Raw genomic sequence first — 15,000 nt, 5'->3', positions numbered from 1 at the left:
AGGACGTCAACGGGATTTGAACTCGTGATCTCGCGATACTGGTGCGACGCTTTAACCAACTGAGCTATGAAGCCACTGATGTTGGGAGCTGGTCATTTGTGGGTTCGAATGTTCCCGTGATGAATGCCAAATGATATATGTGAAAACCAAATGATATATGTGAAATGAATCATATACTGAACTAGGGATATGATTTCAAGTGAACAAGCTATGATCCTCGCAGTTATGAACCCAATTTTTAAATTTAGCAATTGCGTAGAGAAGCCTGAAAGTCCTGAATTTCTGAGGATTCTCTACGCATTTGCTAAAAATTGCGTTCATAACTGCGAGGATCATAGCTTCACTGGACTGTTGGGAGTTGCTGGTTTTGAAGACGTTGGACGATGTTGTCAGTTGTATGAATTCAAAACAGACGCACCATCTTCCGAACTTTGTAAACTTACTAAAGTTCGGCTGCCGTATTTTTTTTAAAATGTTAATGCATTGCTATCTCCATGGAGACCATATGTAATGCGCTTGCGTGGCTCCAACAATGTGGAAGACCTTTAAGGAAGATCTGTGCAAACAGATCCAACATTCTTTGCGCCACGCTTCGGGGATCACACAACAAAAGAAACATTGTATTTTAGTGGATATATTTTAGCAGATGAAAGCCACCTTGAGGAAATTCTGAATAAAGCCATTAATATTATTATTATTATTATTATTATTATTATTATTAATAGCTTAAACGTTTCAATATCTTTATTTCACTTTTAATCGAAATGAATCGTTTTTTTTAATTTGTTGTAAAAAGATGTCTTTTTAGATACTAGGGTGCTGAATATCTATATTTTTCTTACTGAATGAATATATTGTATTTTTTAAATAGCTCTTTAATGTAGATAGATAAGGTTAGTTCACTAATGTTCTTCTTCTTAAATTTGTAAACCTGAAGGATTGTTTTAGGATTTATTACTTCTATACGTGCAACATATTTTGAGATAATGGTTATAATTAATATTAAACATTGTTTATCATTATTATTATTATTCTTATTATTATTATTATTATTATTATTATTATTATTATTCATTATTGATTATTGATTGGACATCGAGCAGAGCAAACACGCTCTGTACATGTCTCCAGTTTTATCGTCATTTTATGCTTGAATTGATATCTTAATTAGTTAATCTCTGTTTTGCTGCTTTTAAATGGCCTATCCACGTTTTCTGTTCATTTTACTGGCTGGAGTCGTCTGTTCTTTCTGTGAAAAAGATTTTGTCTCGCTGGGCCGCCATGCGTGGCGCTGCAAACAACGAATTCATCGACCGGAACGTCACAATGTTGGAGAGGAACAACTCCCGAATGATCATGATCCTGTAGCAGACACTGCTTCTCGTGTTTGTCTCACAAAGTGCTGTTGTGGTAAACTTTGTAAGGGAAACAGAGGATTAAAGATGCATCAAAGGAGCTGCAGAGTTGTTCTGGGTTTGAATGATCAACTTCGCGCTGACCTCAATGATATCACGCTCACTGATCAAGAATATGGCAATGGAAGTGTTCCTTTAATAACCTCTGGTGTCTCTTCTCTTGAACCTGGAGATTATGGTTTTCCTGATATTAAAACAGGAATAAATCTACCTAAATCTGATGATCAATGGATAACGGCCAACGAATATTTCAAATCAGTCCTTTTTCTTAATCATCCAATCACGGCTCAGAATCTCAGCTCAAGTATCAAACTTTTAAACGACACTATTTATGACTATTTCTCTGCCAACTTTGGTCAAGTCGCACAAGCTACTGATGAACGCCTGATAACAAAGTACGAAGACAAATCTAAACATGATCTGAAGAAATCTCTCAAAGTCTTAAAACACTCCGCTAGCGCAGATATCGCTGAAATAAAATACGTATCTCGCCTACTGCGTGACAAGCTGCGAAACAACACTTCTCAAGTCAACACTGACCCGATGAATCATGATTATTCCATCTCTAAAAATTTCTGGGGTTATGTCAAAAAGATCTTCAATATAAAAGCCGAAATGCTCCCTTCATTCTCCATGGACGAGTGTTTTGATTACTTTACAAGAACTCTATCGTCACTAAATCCGACCAGAGTCTTCAACCTTCCAAGCTGGATACCAACGTTATCTGATCCTGTTATTCCTTTTAACCTTGAACCTCCTACATACCAACAGATATCAAATGTGATTAGAAAAATGAAGGCTTCCGGTTCTCCTTGTCCCTTAGATCAATTATCAATCATTTGTTTTAAAAGATGTCCGTTTCTTCGCACCTATTTATCTGAAATTATCCGTACGGCTTGGTCAACTGGATCCGTCCCAAGCGAATGGAAGAAAGCATGCACAATCCTCATCCACAAGAAAGGAAACGTTAATGACCCTGCCAACTTTCGTCCAATTACTCTGCAATCTGTGCCCTTAAAGGTTTTTACCTCGTGCCTTCGTAATGCCATTTTCAACTTCCTTGCCGCTAATAATTATATTGAACATGAAATTCAAAAAGGTTTTACACCTGGTCTCTCAGGAACTTTTGAGCATACTGCTCAAATGGCTGACATCATTAACAAAGCTCGTACCAAGCAGCGTTCTCTTGTCATTACTCTCCTAGACCTCAAAAACGCCTTTGGTGAAGTTCATCACAATTTGATTCAAACCGCTCTTGATTACCACCATATCCCTGATCATGTCAAACTTCTGGTTAAAAGTCTGTACACTGATTTCAAAACCTCTATAATTACCAATGAATTTCGTACTCCGTTTATATCTATTGGTCGTGGCGTACTTCAAGGTGATTGCCTCAGCCCTCTTCTTTTTAACTTGTGTTTTAACACGTTTCTCCAGCACATTAAATCTGAAAAATATCGTCAATTTGGCTTTTCCCTAAGGTTCTTAAATCCGATCCACTGGTTCCAGTTCGCAGACGACGCCGCTGTTATAAGTGGTCAGGAATCAGAAAATCAGCACCTAATCAACCGCTTTATAATCTGGTGTCAATGGTCTAATATGATAATAAGGGTTGACAAATGTTTTACTTTTGGAATACGGAAACTGTGCACCAAATCTGTCCAATATCTACCTAAACTGTTGATAAATGGAGTTCTTGTCCCGTGTGTGGAAATGGGTGAATCATTTCGTTACTTAGGACGCTACTTTGACTTCAACATGTCTAACAACCAACACATGTCAGAATTGTCCTCTCTTGTACAAGACTTGATGTGTGACATTGATGAGAAACCACTGCATCCCAAATTCAAACTTCTGCTGTACAGCCGCTATGTCCTATCTAAACTGTCCTGGCATTTTACTGTAGCTGACATATCAAAAACCTGGATAATAGCAAATCTTGATTCTATAGTGAACGGCTATATTCGAAAATGGCTTGAAATCCCGATATCTGGTACACTGAGTAATGTTTTTCTAGAACGCAATAAATTTGGCCTTAATATTTGTCCTCCTTCAGTTAAATTCACTCAGTGCAAAACAGTTCTCCGCAATTCCTTAAAAGAGTCACGGAATGATTCCCTAAAAGATCTCTGGAAGTCGTCAAGCAGTCACACCAATATTCAATACGATGTGTTCAAATCCACCAAGGAAGTTCTTAAAGACTTCCGTTCGAATCAAGAAGACAAACTGCAATTAACACCACTTAACATCTCAAGGTTTCTTTTTTGCAAATGTTATCAAGCACTCATTGTCATCTGTTAACTCTATTTGGTCGTCTGCCCAGTCTCATTTACCCAAGAACATCTACAATTTTACCATTCGCTACATCAACAACTCCCTTCCTAGACGTACGAATATGGCAAGATGGGGATTATCACAAAGTCCTGATTGCTCCTTTTGCCTTAACCCTGAGTCACTCCTCCACATTGTCGCTGGTTGCCAACATTACCTTGATCGCTTCACCTGGAGACACGACTCAATTCTCAACTTCATTGCCAATTCACTTCAACCTGTAATTAATGATCGCTCTTCACTCTATGCTGATGTCAATGGCTTTCCGAGTCCTTCAATTATAACTGATGAAAATTATCGTCCAGATCTTCTTTTCCTAATACAGTCCAAGTGCCTATATATTCTAGAACTAACGGTTGGTTTTGAATCTAACCTTAAAAACAATGTAGAACGCAAAAAAGAAAAATACATGAACGTGGTCAAAGACATGAAAAGTAACTACAGATCTGTCAAATTTGTAAACCTTTCCATGAGCTCCCTTGGTGTTCTCTCCAACGAATGCTCTACGTTTTTAGAAATGATAAATGACATTGGCATTGACAAAACGCAACAACACTATATAATCAAAAAAATGATAAGTCTCGCCATTAGAGCAACATATTTTATATTCTGTCGTAGAAATAAGACTTGGGATAGCCCAGACTTAATAAAACTGTAATATATATATATATATATATATATATATATATTTTTTTTTTTTTTTTATTCATTTGTAAATACAGTATACAAGTATACCACTCAATTTCAAGCAGCCAGTTGTTAATTGCCTATACGTAGAGAGATTTACAGCTGTATTCGAAGACAAATAAAGTTTCCATTATTATGACTATTATGTTGGGAGTTGTTCGCTCAAAGTTTGACCAGTTTAAAACTTCGTGCAACAACATGGATGTACACCCAACAATGTTGGAACAACGTTTGGCCAACAATGTTGCGTCCGTTTGCATGGTGTAGCTATCATGCACGAGTTTCCAAAAGCTCAGTAGTAGAGCTACCGGCGTCGTAGGTTCGACTCCCGAAAAGGAGCACTCGGATTCTTCCGAGTATCCCCGAGTCACCACTGGCGAGTCTCCTATACCTCCGAGGTAGTGCATCCGAACTAGTAATCGGAACGTCGTAGGTTCGACTCCCGAAAAGGAGCACTCGAATTTTTCCGGGTATCCTCGAGTCACCACTGGTGAGTCTCCTATAGCTCCGAGGTAGAGCATCCGAACTAGTAATCGGAACGTCGTAGGTTCGACTCCCGAAAAGGAGCACTCGGATTCTTCCGAGTATCCCCGAGTCATCACTGGCGAGTCTCCTATAGCTCCGAGGTAGAGCATCCGAACTAGTAATCGGAAAGTCGTAGGTTCGACTCCAGAAAGGAGATTCTTCCGAGTTTCCTCGTCGGAGTCACCCACCACAGAAAAAGAAAAAGAAACACCCTTTCATTAATTTACCGGGCTGTAAATCTGCTTCATTAAACGTAAGCGTGAAAGGACCGTCTTTTTCGTTTCAGAGATTAGTACATTTGACTAAAACGAACGTTTTGTAAACAGATATCTTCCCAATACGGACAGCAAAACGGAAAGCGGTTAAGAAATGTATGCATTGTGTACTACTTGTGATACTATTTTTTTTTTAAGTTTATGCCATAAACGAATACCACTGTACAGTTATCAAAAGACTTGCAAAATTATAACAATTGATTTTGTTCAAGGTTTTTTTTAAATAAAACACTCAACAAATATTTTAAAAAACGCACTTTGTGTGCTATTTTAATACCACTGTGATTCCTATTAAAGAAGCTCTTTTGCCACAAGTCATAAGTTGTCAACGAGTCCATTGTCAAATAAAGCTAGAACCCAGGGGAAACTCATAGTCAAAGCATCGTATTCGCCATTAAGCCTTTCACCGCCAAAAATGCAAATAGATTTTACTCTGTCTAGCGCCAGACGATTTTACTCGTCAATAGGGAAGCCTTCGGCAATGAAAGGGTCAATATAACAGAGAAAAATAGGCACGCATTGCGTACGTGTGATAGTGCAGTAACATGAGCGTTTTATTCCATATTGGCAACTGAGCTGCGTTTTGTCTTCCAGGAGATTCAAGTTGTCTTTGCGAAATATGTAGCCGCTAATAGTACGCGATATTGTTTTGGTACCGTATATCATTATAGTGCCATGCCGTAGATGTCTCAGAAAAATAGCCCCCTAAGAAAACATGCGGTTACTAGCAAATACTAAACCCAGACAGATTGAAGAAAATAAAAGGGAATCGAGAAACATTGGCTTCGAGGCTGACATGTTGATCATTTTCAAGTCTATAACAACTTTTTTTTCACCACAAGTTTAAGCGTGCACTCTGAGCATCTGACAGCTTTCCAATGCAAACGTGCACTATAGTTAATCCCTAGGGGTCTGGCGGGGTTAGTAGGTGGGTTCATACTAGCGGACTAAGGATACCTTAAGTACACTTGAGCCCTACTTCAGATCTGAACGGCTTTAATTTCAGCTCAAGTAGCCTACTTTGTGGCCTTGGTAATGCATTGCCTTCAAAGAAGCCGAAGTACACTCTCAAGTCTAGTTCAGACCATCCTTACCAGCTTACTTATCTACTATCAAAACACCTTCCCGAAACGGACGTCAATCAAGCATGAAATTCGGGAAATTCAGAGCACACAAACAAGCGAACACGCAAAATTTACTTCTACTTCGACGAAAAACGACTTTTGAATGAATCCGTACAGATCTTACCAGGGGATGGATGAGGACAACTTCTTAAACAAAGACCTTATGTAAGTCTCCATGCTGTGTTTGATTGACAACACGATTACCTTGAAAGCATACTTTGAACTCTAATATGAACGCTCATCACGGTAAGTAAAGATGGACGATCTTAAGTATACTTGAGCTCGGGTATACTTAAGGTGTACTTACTCCGCTGGTATGAACCCACCTAGTGTCTGGATGGGTGACCTCAAAAATATACCATTTTGTAACAGAAACATACGGCCGAAAATTCTATTTAACGCTCAAAAATGTGAACTAAGCAAGGTACAGATTTTGTTAGCCTTCTTTATACAAAGCTAATATTGATGCAAAAGTAAATAAATATTGATACACAGTTTTAAGGAAGAGCAGAAGGAAGCTTTCAGGACGGTCGATCGAGAATAAAATATTTTGCCCATCAGCAACAAAATTTGCAACATGAAAACAACATAAATTTTGAACCGCGAATATAAAAAGTTACCATTAGCGAAAAACAGTTTGGAAGAGTTTTTCTAAGTTCAATTTTCTTTTTTGGCCTTTTGGCTGTACAAGTAAATCGTTAAATCGAAAGTGACATCGAATTCATCGGGCGCCGTGATCAAGTTACCTTGCGTGTTTACCCGCGAAACAAATGATACATCGGCATTAAAATGATGGCAAGATCCCAGGTTTTTGTATTTGTTAGTTTTTTTTTTCTTTCAAGTGTTATGAAGTTTGACAAGAAATGTGCGAATTCAACACAAAGATCACAATTGCTCAACTCTTGACGTTGACCGGCATTGTTTCTGCAAAGTCAAAATTCACACTCCTAGACGAGGTTATTTATCACCAGGTAATTCCATCATTTTGGAAATAGCAGTGCTTTATTATTCATCATTCATTGAGTTTTTTCTCTTCACGCACGCAATAATAGCAAATATGTTGTTTGTTTCAAAAAAATTGTTCGCTGGAAAAGGGGCCTTTATGAATTCATCATGTTTTATGATATGTGTGCTGGATAGTTTTATGGCAATAGTAAAGCATTTTCTTGTTGTTCAAGGAAAATGTTCTTCAGGAAAGGATTTGAACCTGAAGTACATGGTAATTCAGTTGACACGATTGAGTTTCTTGACTTCACGCACGCAATGAAATAGGAAGAGGTTTTCGCCTCTAAGAGCAAATATGTTGTTTGTTTCAAAAAATTGTTCGCTGGAAAAGGTGGCCTTTATGAATTCATCATGTTTTATAATATGCGAGCTTAACTGGATAGTTTTTATGGCAATAGTAACGCATTTTCGTGTCAAAATGAGGTTAGCGTTTTTGTGTTGTGCTAACTTAATTAAATATAAATATACTTTCTGCATCGTGAGTTTGTTATTCTCGTTAACCAGCAATGGAAAGTCATTGCAAGCAAAATGTTTCGCTGGAAAAGGATTGTGTGATATTTTCTGTCTTCGTGAATTGTAATATCATGTTGTGTATTGAATTTTCGAGCTTAAGGTTGAAACGTGATACGGGAGGATATTTTTAGTATAACTCTGCAAGCAGGAAAGGTTTTATGAAAATAAACAGGTCTGTTGGAAGCGTGCTTGAGTTTCAACAAAATGAGCCCCAAAATCAGCAAAAAATTGTGACGCTGGTGAATAATAAAGTAGCTGCTATTTCCAAAATGATGAAATTACCTGGTGATAAATAACCTCCGAGTCGTCTTGGAGAGTAAATTTTTGACTTTGCAGAAACAATGGTGGGCGATTGTGATCTTTGCTTTGAATTCGCTCATTTATTGTCAAACTTTATAACACTTGACAGAAAAAGAAACTTACGAAAACCCGGTATCTTGCCATCATTTGACACAGATGCTTCACTGTTTGGCAACTAAACATGCCGCGGTAACTTACTAGTAATCACGGCGCCCGCTGAATTCCGGCGATGTCACTTTCGATTTTGCGATTGATTTGTGCAGCCAAAACGTACAATAACAAAATTGAACGTAGCAAAAATCTCCCAAAATGTTTGTCGCTGATCGTAACTGTTTATATTCTATATTCACGGTTCAAAATTAATGTTGTTTTCATGCCGTAAATATGTTATTCTCGAGCGAAAGTTCCTTCTGCTCTTTCTAAAAACTGTGTATCAATATTTATTTACTTTTGCATCAATATTTGTTTTTGCATAAAGCAAACTAACAAAATCTGTACCTTGCTAAGTTCGCATTTGTTAGCCTTAATAGTATTTTCGGTCCAATGCTTCTGTTTTACGAAGGCGTATATGTTTTTGGTCACCCATCCAGACACTAATCCCACCGGAGAGGGCTTAACTTTAGTAAACTTTAGTATTACAAAGCTGTCAGATGGTCAGAGGGCACGCTTAAACCTGTGGTGAAAAGAAGTTTATCAACATGTCAGCCCAGCAGCCAATGTTTCTCTCTTCCCATTTATTTCCTTCAATCTTTCTGGGTTCGGTACTTTGCTAGTAACCACATGTCTTCTCAGGCTATTTACCCAAGGCTTCTACCATGGCACTACAATGATAGACAATACCAAAACAATATTGTGCACTGTTAGAGCTACATATTACGCAAGGACAGATTTTTTTCGTCGTACGAACGTGTGAGAACCTGTGAGCCAAAGGGCCTCTGCTGTATGACTTCTGGGTGACCCCTTAAATGATCTTAATGACCCCCCAACTTGAAAAAACTGTCTGGAACGGTGCACGTACCACAGGCAACCCAGTGTACCCTCACGGAGGGTCTAGTTTTGTTGAAATCCAGTTCTGTTTATTTTCATGACTTATGCACGCGCTGCGGGCCTATTGGCACCACGGACACTATTACACTCTTACACTTCTACGCTCTTACACTCTTACAACTCGGTAACATCTTGTGTAGTGCACTTAGACTGCACTACCACAAAAATTGCCAGCTTGAAGAATATAGCTTTCGGTTTTAAGGTAACATGCAAAAAACGAGAGGCACATGTCAAATCAAAAATTTTACACTCTACTAACTTTCCAGAAGGTAAAAACTTCAACAAAGCAATCGATGATGAGCGAATCCGAATAAAAATATAACCTTAGTTATATTCCTGAAGTCTGATAAGCAGGCAACTGTGACATATATCATGACCGCGAAAAAACTATTTTATATTTACTTGGCACAGTTGCGGCAAAAACAAGACAAGTCAATTTGGATGCAAATGTTATATAGACTTAACAGCTGTCTTTGTTTTAGCCCACGTAAAAACGTCACAAAGAAGGCATTTTCCAGTTGTATTTCTTGAAAAAAAATGAACTGTCAACAATAAAATTAATATGACACGGATTTTGCCCGCGCTAGATCACATACAGACTAAAGAAAAATTGGCGCCAAATAGTCTGTCTTTCGGACGGATCGAGACAATGCAGGTAACTGATCAATCGGTATACATTTCATAATCATTCACAATGGGTCGTGTTTATCCTACTGAAGTCATCATGCAAGTCGCGACTTGAAGCGAATTATAATAACAATCTGAAGAGGCTTTCAGACAGTCAATCGATTCAACTGACAAAATTTATATTAAAATAATAATAATAATAATAATAATAATAATAAAAGCGAAGGAACAGAGAGAGTAATATCGTCCTGGGTTTCTGTGTTCAAAATCCGACAGTAATGAGTCAACTGACAAAAACGAGCAATGAATGATGGAAACATTAATCCGAGATTAAATACAAACCAAGGCTTGAATTTTGCCCGTCAAAAAAAGCCTTACCCTTATAATTTAATGTTGAACAACTGTGCCCAGAGTTTTAGAGTCGAAAGTCGTGATATAACGTCTAAGCACAATTAGTTCGGTCACACTTGTATTAAAATACCACTTAAATACTACTTAAAATTGTGTATTTTAATCTTAAGTACTTTTAAGTGGGCAAAACAGGGAATAAATTATGAAGAGATCGAGCCTTGCCTTTGCTGTCCACGGCAGACGGTAAAGTCGAAAATGAAACCTTCTTCTCCGGTCATTCTAACTTGATTTAATTCTTCGTTATAGGCCTAGCTCGTTAGCTGTTGCTATAACAGGACTTAGTCTAGAAGTAAGCTGAGAGGAAATAGCTTTCATCAAGTTTGGGCAAAAAGCAAATTTAATCTCGACGTTCGCCGTTTGCAAATCATGCAGAGAGATTAAGAATCGCGATTACCGGAGAACAGAAAAGGTCAGGCTAAAATCTGCGTTTTGCCAAAAATGGAAGAAGCTAGTTTGATATTAGCTCATTTCTTGCTTGTTAGCTGGTATCAAGTATCTTTTCAAAAGAGGGCGACGAGTTAAAAGAAGAGAATTTTCATTTTATGACAAGAAGCAGTCCACCGTTTGGCGTTTGCCGTTTCATTTAAACGCGATGCTTATTCTCTCTAATTAGGATCGCGTTTAGGGTTAAAATTTAAGTTTTGGCAAGAGCCAAAGAAACTTCTTTGGTTCTAACTCAATTCCTGCCTGTTATTTACAGATACCGAGAAACTTCTCAAAAAGAGTGAGGAAAGCGGAACTTGACAAAGTCTGTGACAAGTAGAAGTCGGTCGTTTCACGTTTGCAATTTGCCATTTCACACAAAACGGAACGCTAAATTTCTTTTTTGCGATAATAAATACTCCAGGAATTCAATTAGACAGAAACGAAGTTTTCATCATGATGACGAAAACTTCGTTTCTGTCCTTGATGATGAGGCAGAAGACACTTTCGAAGACCCAAAATGTATTTTCAGTTTTACTTCCATTGACAAAGATATGACAGTGTATGGAAAAGCGCTTTTTACTAACCACGACACAGAAGACGTGTAGTACTTTATTTCGTTTCCTATTTGAGGTATTTTCGGGTAAAAGGGCCTAATCGCTGGACATTTCATACAGATATCCGTACAGAAACAAGCTCTCAACTCATTGTCATTAAACTTCGCAGATGGATGCAGATACATGTAATTGTCCACTCACGAATGGAAAACTGGGAAACATTGATGACTGAATGTGAAACACTGCCTTGCGCTTTTCGGAGTTAACCATTATCAAGAAAAAAACAGCACTGGCAAGCATCATATTTCCGGAATTAACCATATCAAAAATAGCAACAGCATTGGAAAAAGTCTATGCCTGAACGAGGAACATCGTCTTTTGCCTCCGGATTTAGGCCTATTTCAGGTTGATTAGAAAATATTGAGCAATGCTATTTTAAAATACTTCAGTTCCCAAAGCGTATATTCATAATTACAAATTCACAATTTACCAGCTCCCAGAAAGTTTCACAACTAAAGTCAATAAACAGGCCCCGTCATGCACTCACGGTGTAACACGAAGTTGTGGGTTGGAATTGAATCCTGGATTACTCAATGTGATACGAACGGCGATCCCCCATCTTCGAAATAAGCATATCAATATGTAGCCACACAAGTTTCTTGTGTCTAGCCCCAACCATTACAACTTTAAGTAATGGCCTTTTCAAGAACTGTATTTAGGCAACTCTTACTCACCATTTCGACCACTTGATACCGTGGTTCCCATCAACACAGGTGAAAAAACTGCTACGAACGAAATAAAACGGCGCATGTTTGAATCCAACCACCGTACGGTCGACTTACGAATCGGGTGCATCTAAATTGCCTTGACGAAATTAACTGGTGAAATCATCATCCTGCAGCAGCTGAAAATGGTCATCTGGCAAAAAAAGAATGAATGGGCCGTAAAACCTCATAATGGAAGTGGTGTCAAGAACACATCAATGAACAATCGGTTCCAGCAAAATCATAGCACAGCAGGATCGATTTCGTAGATTTGTTTTTGAATGTTCTATTAGCAGCGGGGGAGTTCAATTCAAAGGAGTTTTTGTTGAAAGCATTATCACTTTGGTCAGTATATGAGGTTTTCATGTGACGTCATCACCGCCATTTTGGTGGACGAAAACAAAAGATCTCTCATTAGCCTCTTTTGTTCGTCCACCAGAAGTCGTACATTTCTCTATTGTTATTGGTATCTCTAGAGGTTGGTTGAAAACCTCCCGAAAAACGCAAATACGAGGACGCTTTTTTTTTTCAATACTGGCCAGCCAGACCCGTCAGTTTGCAAAGAAAATGCAACAATTTGATCGGAACACTTGCATGATAATCCTTCATATTCTTCTGGAGGAGTATATATTACCCTCGAGGTGTGTTAATTTGAAGGCGTTGTAGAGTTACTCAGTGCAGAGACAAACGTCGAACTTCACAGTGAGATGAGCTAAATGGTAGTTTGGGTAGATCCAAATTAATGTGGGTTAACCTAAATTAAGATTACAAAAATTTAGTTTTATCAACGGAGTTGATAATGTAAATTGGCCACCGTACAGAGATTCTAAAAGCTGACGTTTCGCTCTGACGAAGGGCTAACGCTCGAAACGTCAGCTTTTAGAATCTCTGTACGGTGGCCAATTTACATTATCAACTCCGTTGATAAAACTAAATTTTTGTATACTACTTCCCCACCGACGCAGCACCACAGTTTCTTTAGAAACTACCCCCTTCCCTCTCTCTAAATTAAGATTGTTGGGTCAAATGTCGAGCTTAACGTCGAACCAAAATATACAAGTCAAGTTCAACTCATGAGAAGTCGGACGTTTGTCTCAGACTCCATCTCAGCACGTTCTATCCGTCTGAGGGAAACCGATAGAACGTGTTGCTCAATCTAAATTACAGTTCGTCAAAATTAATTGCTCAAACGTCAGAATTAAAATGAACTTAATTCGTTCTGCTTAGTTTGTCCAATGTGAAGTTCGACGCTTGGTCCGTTTGGTCATTAGTCCTTCCGAATCACTATAGTCTGGCCGGTTAGTTCTGTCAAATGAAATGCGTCCTAAGAAAGGCTCTGCGGATTGGTTCTCAAATCAATGGACACAACTGAATTTAACGACGACGCAAGGACCCAAATCCTAAAGGCAATCAACCGACCAACCCGATGAAATTAGAGGCTTGGACCGCGGGGTGTCTTATCGACAGAGATTACGCCCAATGTCATCTGAAGATTGCCAATGGGTTTGTAGATGATTATTCTCTCCTTGCTGTCTCGTTTTAAGACCAGTATCTCCAAGTTGCTAACTGTTCAGTTAAGTTTAACTCTGACGACGAGCCACTGCTTGCTCTAATTACCATTTAGTGAAAACTGTTATCTGCCTTGCCTTTTTTGATGATTTGGAACGTTCTCGCGGAGTATCGTGTAAACAAATGTTAGCGGAAATATCATGCTTTAAATTAATTCTACAAGTCAAGCAGGTCACCAAGGAAGTCATTAGGGCAATGGAGTTTTTTCTGTCGAAAATAGCAGAATTGGAATGGAAAGAACTTACATTTTTTTCCAAATTAGGCTCTTTTGCAGAGAAATCATTATCGTTTTCTCTGCTTGTACATCCAAACTTTCGGCCAGCAATAGATGTGGGACATTTTTGCTTCACGAGCTTCGTCCATTACTTACTATAAAGAAAGTAAAAGAACTTTACAGATTTGGCCCAATTTGTACAACGTGTAATCCATCACGATCCGTCACGACAAAAAAGAGCAAGTAGAATTAGAGCAGTGGTACTGTCATAAATAAACAACTGCATCACTGTTTGGGTCTTCTTCGATAAAAAGACAAAACCAAAATACTGTAACTTGCCCCCCAGAGAAATATCATTCAACCTGTCCTTTTTGACGACTCGAAAACCTGAACGTGTTCATTACCACGTATGAAATTCGTCGCTTACAACCTACCTGCATGCTGGAAGATAACAGATGTGAAAATGAATGTAGTAAGACCACCTTAAAACCCGCTCTTATCTTCGATAAAAGAAGGAAGTGATGAGTTACCGCAGGTACGTCGATAAACCGTCTTTTGAAAAAGCCCTCGTAGGTAACTTTATCAACGGAAAGCATCTAAAATGCAAATTGCTGAAATTTTTATACCCTCGGGGAAGAATTTCGAAGGAGAAATAAATCTTGAAAAACTGAAAAATCCTTAAGGCAAACGTCATCAATGATTGAAACTTCTTGAAGGTTTGCCCCTTCCGGCAACGTATCGTGTTGAAAGCCAGCCAAGGCTGATGACTCCGCTTTCCGAGTTGAATGGAACTAACAACAGTAGACGCGGTCCCCTAAGAAGTTCTGCTCCAGAGTGTAATGTACTCAAAGTAAACACACTTAAATAAAACATTAAACAACTTTGATAAATCAGTTTAATGCCAAAACAACTATCGGAACAATGGTAAGTGAAATGGATGCTTTCGGAAAAACATCGGAAATTGAATTTTACCCGGAGAGACCAAATTGACAAACGTAGAGAAAACAATACACCCATTTTCCCTTGCTAATAACTCAGACACTTCTTATTCATTGAGGAGGCCTTCAAGTTCTGCTGCATAATCTCTGTTACGCCTTTCGGATACGCCTTGATCAACAGTCAACACAGGATATTACACGGTCGCGATCGGATCTAAAGAATTAACGGGCCGCCTTTTTTGATATACGGGTATGCCACCCGAATGTGGACTCGT

The 15,000-nt window shown here is 38.5% G+C and overlaps 1 protein-coding gene across 1 annotated transcript in view; it reads right to left on the bottom strand.

Annotated features, from left to right (window-relative positions):
• The window catches only part of LOC137973771 (latrophilin-like protein LAT-2), a 75,322-nt gene extending 60,861 nt beyond the window's left edge, over positions 1 to 14,461 (bottom strand). Inside the window, exons 1-3 of the mRNA XM_068820654.1 lie at positions 14,222 to 14,461; positions 13,819 to 13,942; positions 11,975 to 12,158 (exon numbers count right to left, since the gene is read on the bottom strand). Of these exons, the coding sequence (XP_068676755.1) occupies positions 11,975 to 12,095 (121 nt within the window). The 5' untranslated portion in view covers positions 12,096 to 12,158; positions 13,819 to 13,942; positions 14,222 to 14,461. The remainder of the gene's footprint in view (positions 1 to 11,974; positions 12,159 to 13,818; positions 13,943 to 14,221) is intronic.
• Between the last annotated feature and the right edge of the window lie 539 nt (positions 14,462 to 15,000).

The sequence above is a fragment of the Montipora foliosa genome, chromosome 10, assembly GCF_036669935.1.
Source record: "Montipora foliosa isolate CH-2021 chromosome 10, ASM3666993v2, whole genome shotgun sequence".
In the NCBI taxonomy this organism is placed as follows: Eukaryota; Metazoa; Cnidaria; class Anthozoa; order Scleractinia; family Acroporidae; genus Montipora; species Montipora foliosa.
This window is presented reverse-complemented; position numbering and strand designations above follow the sequence as displayed.